We start from the raw sequence: 10,706 nt of genomic DNA, 5'->3' as shown, positions 1-10,706 counted from the left end.
AACCCTTGGATTTGTCCACTTCTTTCTCTCTCCGTGGCTCTGTAACCATGCTGGACTCTGTGCGGCCTTCCTCCCAACTTGTCCTCTGCTTTAGTTCCTCTCTGAAGCACCTAGATAACAGTATTTGATGCACATTTCCTGAACTGTTTTACAGATGCTAAAACCCACACCAAATGGAAGAAGTGGTCAACTTAAAAAAAATGCATAATGTGAGAATTGCAAGTTAAGTTTTATTTGGGGCAAAATGAGGGCTGCAGCCCAGGAGACAGCATCTCAGAAAGCTCTGAGACATTGCTCAAAGAGGTAGGGAGGAAGGTCAGTATATGTGATTTTGGTGAAGGGGGAGTTCATGCAATCAAGCACATATTTTTGCAGAAGGTTTCTGCTAAAGTCATGAGGAGCAGATGTCACCATGAAGGATTTTAGTTCTTTTCCAAATATGAGGAGATGCAAGAATTGGGCTCATAAAATCAGCTCCTGAGGGCTTCCCTGGTGGCGCAGTGGTTAAGAATCCGCCTGCCAATGCAGGGGACTTGGGTTCAAGCCCTGGTCTGAGAAGATCCCACATGCCACGGAGCAACTAAGCCTGGGAGCTACAACTACTGAGCCCGCGCGCCTAGAGCCCGTGCTCCGCAACAAGAGAAGCCACTGCAATGAGAAGCCCGCGCACCACAACGAAGAGTAGCCCCCGCTCACCACAACTAGAGAAAGCCTGCACACAGCAACAAGGACCCAACACAGCCAAAAATAAATAAATAAATAAATTTATTTAAAAAAAAAAATCAGCTCCTGAAAATATCTATCTGAAGACCTGTTCTGCCAGTTCTTTCTCAGAGCACAGAGTGCCTCATGTGAGCTCTCCACGTTGAACTCCTTTCAGGGAGGTGTTGAAAATCAGCAGGTCAGCAGCAGCATATGATTTAATCGTTGTAGAGGTAGACGGCAAGTGTCAATTTGTAGTTGATAGGGCCCCCTCATGGGCATAATTTCGACCATGCTTTGGGAGCCATTTCATGACCATTTCATCCCTCGGTGTTAGGAAGGCTCATTCCTAGGTCTAATGAAGATTTTTCTGATAGCCCACTCAATGTGCTATTACTAGACTAGACCTTGTAAACAATAGTCAAAGGTCTCTGGACCACCTCTCTTATTTACTAGTCTGTTATGATCCAGGAAACAATTCCCTCTTGTTGCATCTTCCCATATCTAGAGCTACACTACTGCAATCATTGATCTCACACAGAACCATATATTTTTGTCAGTGGGTCAGTCACACATTTGGTAATGCAAGAAACAACAATCTTGTAAAACAGGCAAAATACAAATAACATAGCTAATAACATTAATAGAGTTATAAGTAAATACTTAAGCCAAGAGCTTCCTACGCCAAACCAGTTTTTGAAGAGTTCGTCAAGACTAGGGAGTGGGTCCCTTAAGGCAGAAATCTGATTTTTCATATGCTTCATTAAACGTGTTACATTAGAGGATCCATCAGGTATGGAAACACAGCATTCGGTTTGAATTATGGCACAGGTGCCTCCCTGAGATGCCGCAAGGATGTCAAGGGCCATGCAGTCTTGTAGCACTGCTCTTCTCATCATGGAGACCTCAGAATTCAGTAAGCTAATAGCCTGGTAACTATCATTTAAAGGCTGTTGAGTGAATTTTGTTAAGGCTTCAATATGGCCAATTACATTCTCCAATCCTCTTGAAGGCACAAAAATTGTTGTTAAATGGTCATGCCATCATAATACAGATCTCTTGACCCATTGGGCTCGTACCAATGGTAGATTGGCTGGGGTCATCTCTAAATTGTTACGTGTATGACCCTGACTCCAAGGGAATCCCAGGGTACATTTTCCTATCCATCCTGGGGTAAGCCAAGGCCATAAATTAGCACCACAAATCCACTGAGTTCCATTAGGTGCAACCCAGTGAATCTCTGATCCTCTGACCCAGTCAGTTCCATACTAATCACTGTCTCTGAGGGTAAGAATAGGTAGGCCTTGTTCATAAGGCACCCAGCCTAATTTCCTAATGTTACTAGGCTGATCATCCTTAGTATGATTCATTTGTTCCCAACATAGAGGAGTTTTTAAACTTAAATGACCATAGCCTGGTGTTAACCACATAAATCCATCCCATAACTGTGGGAGGTTTTATTCCTTGGCTGAAATTTGCTTGTTGCTCTGATCGAGCTTGAGTAACTTTCAAGGAGAATTCATATTTATGGCCAGGGTCAGAGCAGGTATTATTAATTGGCCAGGTGAAATTATCCCATCTAGTAACATCAGTAGTGGCCTGAACAGGACTATAAACTTTTTCTTTTAAAATAAATTTCCCAAGGGCCAACCAATCAGAACCTTGGAGGGAAGAAATTCACCAAGGTAACCCAGAAGTACTAGACACAGGTACTTGGCTACAAACCCAAGAATTGGATTGATTTTTAAAACTAGCATAGGATTATGCCCATGATAGAAAAATATTTGATTTATATGCAAACGTCCAGGAAGTCCAGAAAACATTATAAATGATCATACGACTCAGGTCCAGGATCTTGGGCTAGCTGTCTACTTCTGATGTCGTCTTCTTCTCGTCCTGGTGTGAGTGTAGTTTTTCCTCTGTTTGAGTGTTGTTTTAAAGTGATTTTGAGGTCAGCCGTCCTCTTTATAGGCCAATCCAGTGCAGGGGCCCTTTGTGAGCGGAAATTAATCCAAGGGTCAATTCCCTTCGGTTTCACTGTGCCTGAGCAAGTTAAAAGTACCTGATAAGGGTCCTTCCATCTAGGTTGGAGATAGTCCTTTAAATTATGTCTTTTCCAGTATGCATAATCCCCTGGTTGCAGATCATGGAGCATCTGATCTTCATCCAAAGATAGATTACTGAGATAAGCTTCAGGAACAAACTTACAGTGTCCTTTTAATAATTCAATTAAACTTTACATTAATATAATGTAACAGTAAGGAACTATCCAGGAAGTGAGCCTTAGTAAATACAGACCTCCATTAACAAAACTGGGATTTAACATTCATTGAAACATCTTTTTCTCTCTAAAATTATCCTCATTTCTACCAAATATAACCAAATTAAGACTAATTTGTTTGCAAAATAAATCTGGTCTCAAAAACTTGGCCTTGGCACACCATTGTAAAGCAATTATACTCCAATAAAGATGTAAAAAAACCAAAACAAAAAAACAAAAAAACTTGGCCTGATGATTTATGTGACTATAATTGATCACATAGACTTTTTTGCTTTGCTGAAATTTTTATAAGGAGTCCCAGACTGAACTTTTGAAAGACCTTTCAGGGCTTGGAAAGTCACGACAAGGGCTTATCACAGATTTATCTAGGTGAATTCCTCCCATATTTAGGTGAATTCTTCCCTTTTCAAGGTTCCCGAAATACCTGGAGATTTCTGTACCTGTTAGTGAGGTAGCCTTCCTAATTTATCTGATAAAGCTGCTGGGAACCAAAGAGTTTCCAGTCTCTGGAGGGAGCAGATAGAGAGAAAAGATAAATGTTTCAATTCTGCTTACAAAGGTATAATTTACCAAATTACTGTAAGTCATAATTAGTTTGAGAGGAAGATTTCCTTAGACCTGGAAAACACAGATTTAAACCAGTAATTTTCCAGATAGACCATAAGAATTATAACCATATTCAGCAATTCATTCAGTCCTATGGAACTAATCCTTTTTGTTAACAGTTTTATGAAGCCATCAGGTTTCCCATTAGAATTCTTTGATTTCTTACCCAGTTCAGCATTATGGTCTGAAAGTCAGAAATTTGTGTTTATCCAAAGGTCCTTCCTATAAATCTTCTTGAAGAGGAAGCATTTTTGCAAAGGCCTCAGAATAAAACCACAACTGTCTATAATAACAAAAGACTTAAGAAGGCACGTTTAAAATCTGATTAAATGCAATTAACTGAGAAACTTGGTTGCTGTTAAGACATACAACACTTTAAGATAATAACTAGAATTATGACTGATAACATTTTACCAGGACATATCAGAACTTTAGGAACGCTATATAATTTCTAGGATATCTATATTAGTAACATTTACCATACAATATAACCTAAGAAGATTTATGACCCATTTGACAATAGTTCCCATGTAATTTAACACACCAAATGAACCTAATTAGTTTAATATCTCTCTTTGGGATGTTTCAGGGGCCCCTTGAAGCATTCCAAAGTTAGCTAGAGGTCAAGAGGACTTCATTAGAATTTGATTTAGGAAGTTTTGTCAAAAAAAAATATATCAAAAGGGTTTAGAACATTCAGTCAGATAGGATCACAGGTCACTGTGAAACAATAGTTATTCACTTAGCTAAAGTAACAGTAAAAGATTTCAAAGGCAAATACAGAACAGGTCACTTAAAAGGTAAAGAAACTCGAAATCTGTTATCAAAGGCATTTCAACATTTTAAGAAATCTTGTCCTCTAGAGAGAAAAAGCCAAATTCAAGTTTTGCACCAGCTTACTTTTAAAATTCATTGACTCAATTTTAAACTTAGTCAATCCTGACCATGCACAAAACTCTTTTCTTGGGGTCCACTTTCCATAAACCTTTCATGACTTTCTGTACCATCACTTTATTTTTTTTCCATCCAGAAACAGATAGCTGTGAATCAGACCTATTTCCTTTTCCCTTGATAAACTGCAATTCCATTCCTCATGTGTTCTTTACTGAAAACACACATCCTACTTTCCTTAAGCAACCATGAACTGTCCTCTATATCAGCACTCTGTAGATTGGTAAACATAAATCCAAATAATAGTTTCTTGAAAAATGTGCTTTCTTATAGAAAATACCTCAGTGTGGCTCCAAACATATTTATTAATAGTTCTAAACCTTTTGTTTCTCTGTAAAAGGAAGCCAATGTTCAGTAATTAATGTTTCAGTATCTTATTTTATCTGGGAATGACCTAACTGTTCAACAAACTTCCATCACTTAACTTAGCACAACTCTAGAATTTCAAGTTACCAAAATCTGGAGAGACTATTTTAGACAGACATTCCTAAGACAAAATTATTCTTAACAGAGTTTATCTAAAAATCTCTTATCTCATTTACATTTTCTTTCCTTAAAAGTTTCTTCACATCAAGTTACTTTCCTTGCTGACAAATTTGCTACAGATATAACAAGATTTTATTTAACTTATATTAGATCTAAGTGCAATAAAAGTATTACATTTAATGTTGATGACTCTAAAGACATGTCTATGTTAATTAGATCAACAAACTTAAACATTAATACCAGGTATTAATTTAATACTGAATATTTCCCAGTTCACGTGAAACTGAAACTAATTCTGGCCATTTACCTCCTGCATTTTTTTTTTGAGAATTTATATAAACAATTTCCTTTAGTCCAATTAAGTAGAACTCACAATTTAATTCTGATAATACCATCCAAAGGTAAAAACAAAAATAATGCACACATAAACATATAGACAGGCACAATGAAAGATCTCATAACTTCATTTTCTAAACTGTCATGAACCAGATATCACAATATAAAACTCACTAGTTGTAAATAACAGTTGGAATAAGTTAAAGAATTTTGTCTATCCTTTTTTTTTTTTCCCCTCCAGTCTCAGGAATTAGAGATGATCTAGAAAAGATAAGTAATCCTTAGAGCTCTGGTCTCAAGGCACAGGGAGAGAAAATCAGGTTCTCCTAGTAGGACATATTCCCTCAGGGTTAGAATTCTGAAGAAATTTTTTTTTAATTTAATTTTATTTATTTATCTTCTCCTTCAAGCTAGCTTTCTCTACTGGTTGGGAATTAAACAGGGGTCGGTTAAACTTCAACTGGCATTGGGTAGTTAATTGGCACAATTGAAGGTTCATAATTTTCGTAGATAGCCCCTTTTCTTTCTTCTTCTTTTTTTTTTAATTTTTTTTATGGTCTTGAAAAGTTGGTCAGCCAGTGTAACAAGGGTGTTTGTATGTAATGTGGACCAACCTAGATTGTGTCCTTTGACTAGAGTAGCTAAATCCTCATCTAAGCCTTCTAGAAAGGCAGAGTTAAGCAAAGGATCATTTTGGTCATTAGAGAATGACTCAGGTGTCAAGCCAGAATATTGCTTGAAAGATTTTTTCTAACCTTTCATAACAGTCCAGAATTTATTCATCCGATCTTTGCTTGCACTGTTGAATCTCTGTCCAGTGTACCGTTTGTTTGGGAAAAGCTCTGGGATAACTTCGAGTTATTTCTGAGCTAATTCCTTGCATTCAGTGTGAGCCTATGATTCAAAATCCACTAAGGGGGCTTCCCTGGTGGCGCAGTGGTTGAGAGTCCGCCTGCCGATGCAGGGGACACGGGTTCGTGCCCCGGTCCGGGAAGATCCCACATGCCGCGGAGCGGCTGGGCCCGTGAGCCATGGCCGCTGAGCCTGCGCGTCCGGAGCCTGTGCTCCGCAACGGGAGAGGCCACAACAGTGAGAGGCCCGCGTACCAGAAAAAAAAAAAAAAAAAAAAAAAAAAAATCCACTAAGGGGTGTTTGTTTCTATTCTGCTTTCTTTATCCATTCCCTTGCTTTGCTTTCAGAAACTAATAGCTGTATTAATTGACATAGACCTGAAAACTGAGCTTATATCTCCGATGGTTAACTCCATCAGAGATATAAATCCCAATGGATCCTGACTTGGATTGGGAAATTCCTTAGCCACAGCTCTAAGTTCTGCTTGGGTCCAAGGTGTGTACATAAACACCAAGGATGGTTCATCTCTCCCTGTAATAGGTTTCTCCTTAAAGGGAACTATAATCACTTCTGATTTTTTATCCTCCTTTGCTGGGGAAAGGGGAGCAGCTGGAAGCAGAAGAGTTGGGAGAGAAGAGATAGCATCTGGGTCAGGGGGTTCAGATAGAAGGGAAAGACAGAGTCAGGGAGCGCTAGCAGCCTTTTTTTCGTTTAGAAGCTCCTAGTACCAATCAAAGTAAGCATTCCAGTCGGCTTTTTCTAACTGTGTGCACAAAAATAGCAATTTTGGAATATCAGAAGACCCCTATTTGGCCATTTTAGGTTGAGATCTCCTTTAGTATAATTTCCCCAATTAAGTAGGTATTTGCAAGTATAAACCTGACTGAGGTGTTGGTCAGGGGCTGGTTTTCTGACGTCCCTAGTTTCTGTGTTTGAGAGGCTCTATTCCCCATTTTAAAGTTGAATTTTTCAGGGATAAAATTTACTAGTGAAACTGTGTGGTGGGGCCCGTGTGCTGCTAGTGAGCTTAACTCCTCTAGGCATCACCCTGGGGTCATTTCAGCCCTCTTACGTGTCTCGGTTTCTCCCTTGGGGGGTCTAAGACCACCGTGGGTGCTCGGATTGCTGAATGGCCAATTCTTATCCACGACCCCCAGTCGAGCAAGTGTTTTAATTAACGCGTGGATTTCCCTATGGGACCACTCACTGCACGGTATGAGGACTCTGCCTTCACCACTCCCGTATATTTCTCAGTCGCCTGAGAAAGCCGTAAGCTGTGGGAGGAGTCTTTTCCCTGTCCTTCGGAGCAAAAGCTCTCATGTAATATCTTGACTTTTATCCCGACAAATTCTATTAAGGCAGCTGAAATGAGGAAAAGCATCAGACCTGCCTCTTACCTAACCACTCAGCGCAGACCACTCAGTCTCCTGCAGCTGAGCAAACCCCAGTATCTTTCAGCCAAGCCCTACATGTACATTTTTCCAAACTGGAAAATGAGTGGATTGCATAGACTCCTGAGATTGCATAGACTCCTGGGATTGCACAGACTCCTGGGATTCGCAGTGTCTCTCGTGCGCCCCCACGTGCCCATCTGGGCTTTCGCAGGCTGCCGCCGGCTGAAGGATACACGGAGTTGGACAAGAGCAAGTTTGGGTGCACTTGGCCCGGAGCCAGGATTTCATTTCCAGCCTCTGCAGGTGAAAGAGAATCAATGTGCCAGGGAAGCGAGTCTCCTGTCCTCACCAGCGTGCGACAAACCAAACGCCTGGCAAAGCTACCTGGTTAGAATCTTCACATGTCACTAGAAAACGAGTGATCAAGGAAGGGTTTCAAAGGATTATAATTATACTGGTATTTCAACTATGGACATAAATTTTCGAAGCTGTGGGAGAGAAGTCACAGTAGTGTTTCAAGCCCTTGATCCCCTGCTGTGCTCTCTAAGCCACATTTAATTAATTCATCTTTGTCGTGTCAAGCGATCACACATAATGGCTTTGTGAAGCCTGCGCTGTGGCTGCAGAACTTTCAGGCAAGGTCCACTGAGCAGTCAGGACACTTCCGGGAAGGGGATCGGGGAAGGGAGTCTTCTAGCCCCTAAGGAAACAGGGAGCCCCAGCCCCACTCTCTGCCTTGGTCGGAAACAAGCATGTTGTGGCTTTCCCAGTCCTGGAAACCAAACACTTCTGTTTAATTTGTGGGTTGGTACTGGTCTATCTGGCCCTGGGATCCGCATTCTATTTGGCAGCCAGAAAGGGAGTCTGTCGCAGAGCAGATAGGTAGGTGGCTTGGAAGAGACAATGCGATTTTTGCTTGTGCCCCCCCAATCCCCGCACCCGTTGTGTGACCTTGAGCAGATTTCTAATTTACTTGGTTAGTTTCCACCTTCTGTAAACAGTGGGGACAACAATACCTATCCTGAAGGACTATGACGGTTCACTGGGTTCCCCCCCACCCCGGAATATTTCATTATGCAAAACTTCAAACATACAGTAGAGTTGAAAAATTTCACAGAGAACATCCACCACCAAGATTGTCGTTAACATTTTACTAAAATGTTTTATCACACAGCTGTCCATGTATCCGTCCATCTATTCACCCATGAATCCATCTTTTCAAAAATGCATTTCAAAGTAAATTGCAGAGAGATTAAAAAAAATTGTATCTGGCACAGTGCCTGGACATTTCCATTCAACAAGTATTTGAACACTTATGTTGTGCCAGTACTGTGCTAGGTGCTGGGGATACAAGTCTGAAAGACACTGTTTCTGTCCTCAAGGTGTTCAGAATTTGGCACGAACAGAGACAGGTTAACAGATACCAACTCTCCCATAGTTGACATGATAGGGGAAGCTCAGTGTGAACCCCAAGCAGAGGAGAGAGACTTATCCTGGTCTGTGAGGTCGGGGAAGTCTTTCTGGAGGAAGTGACATTTCAAAGGAGACTTTATGATAGCCTCTACAACTACTGTAATACAGTGTAATGCACACATAAACTAGCTTTACTCTACACCTCAGGGTGGTTAATTAACACTGAAGTTGTACCCATAGTGGAAATCTTATGTCCAAAGATGGAGAATTAGTATTTGAAACACCATATATTTCTGGAATGGCTTCAACAGCAATGTAAAGATGATACACTTCCAGAATGGCTTCAAATATCATCATCTAAAAACTACACTAAAGAGTGCATTCATTACCTAGGGTTAATTTTTAAGTTAATGAAATGAATGTGTACAAGTCTGTGGTTGGTAGGAGGATGGAAGAGGCACCCCCTCTCCCCTTGCTTAAACAGGACCTAGTGATCTAAAGCCCAACACCTTCAGGGAAGCCTTCTAGGTCTGGAACCCTCAGTTCTGCATGTCCCTTCCCACCTCCACCCCCTTCTCAGGAAGGGTTTATCTGGTGGGACAGAAAGTCTGAATGTTGTTGCAATTGCCTGGGACTGAAACTTTTCAAACCAGGTGTTTGTGGGAGGACCTAAAACATTTGTTCTTAACCCTGTCTGCACATTAGAATCCTCTGGGAAGCTTAAAAAAAAATGTCTTGGATCTCACCCTTTCTCCACCCAGTCCCCATTTAATTGGTCTGGGGTGTAGCCCAGGCATTGGGCATTTAAAATATCCCCAGGTGATTTTAATGTACAGCCAAAGTTCGGAACCATTGGCTTAAAAAGAGAAGGCAGCTCACCGAGCTTTCTGGACAGGTGGGGCTGTGTGTTGTGTTGCCCGCCCGATGAATGTTTATACAGGTGGCCAGCTCACAGACTTGTCTCAGTGTAACATGCCTCAGATAGCAAGGCGGTGAGGGAGGAGGCCTGTCTTCCTGTCTGCTGGTAACAGTTGGGGGACGCTGATACTTACCAAAAAGAACTTCGCAATTGTAACTGACCACAGATCAGAAGGAAAAGGGAGGTGAGTGCTCCAGTCTAGCCGGTTCTCTAACTTTAGTGTGTATCAGAGTCAAATGGAGAGTCCATTAAAACACAGGTTGCTGGGCCTCACCCCAGAGATCCTGATTCAGTTGGTCCAGGGCAGAGCACACATTTGCATCCCTCCCAGGCAATGCTATTGATGCCTGTCAGTGGTTAAACCTTGAGCAGCATTGCTCGCTGTGCTAATGAACACTGTGTGCAAAGGCCTAAGGGCGAGAGAGCTTGACTTATCCTGGGAGGTATTTGGTGTCACTAGTGTTAATACTATTGCTGGACATTTAGATAGAAACTAAATCATGAAGTGCCTCAAAAACATGCTGAGTTTGGACTTTACCCTCACTGCAATGAGAAGCTACCTAATTAGGTATGAATACCTAGGGGGTCCCTGGTGGCAGGGTGGCAGGGGCAAGGCCTCAGCTGTCTGCTCCTGGGCTTCTGGGAAGGTGATAGTGGTGATGGCAATGGCACCACAGCTGTGGACACCAGAGGGGCAGGAGGCAGAAAAGGGTTGAGAACAAGGACGGAGAACACTACCGTGCTTACTGTAAGGCAAGGCAGTCCC

The 10,706-nt window shown here is 41.5% G+C and overlaps 1 protein-coding gene across 1 annotated transcript; it reads right to left on the bottom strand.

Annotated features, from left to right (window-relative positions):
* Positions 1–821: 821 nt before the first annotated feature.
* Positions 822–3,767, bottom strand: LOC138413986 (endogenous retrovirus group PABLB member 1 Env polyprotein-like). Its single transcript, XM_069540404.1, is given in 2 exon segments — positions 822–2,147; positions 3,756–3,767. Coding segments are annotated over 2 exon segments (924 nt in total). The 3' UTR covers positions 822–1,235.
* Positions 3,768–10,706: the final 6,939 nt, after the last annotated feature.

The sequence above is a fragment of the Delphinus delphis genome, chromosome 1 (genome assembly GCF_949987515.2).
Source record: "Delphinus delphis chromosome 1, mDelDel1.2, whole genome shotgun sequence".
NCBI classification, from domain to species: domain Eukaryota; kingdom Metazoa; phylum Chordata; class Mammalia; order Artiodactyla; family Delphinidae; genus Delphinus; species Delphinus delphis.
This window is presented reverse-complemented; position numbering and strand designations above follow the sequence as displayed.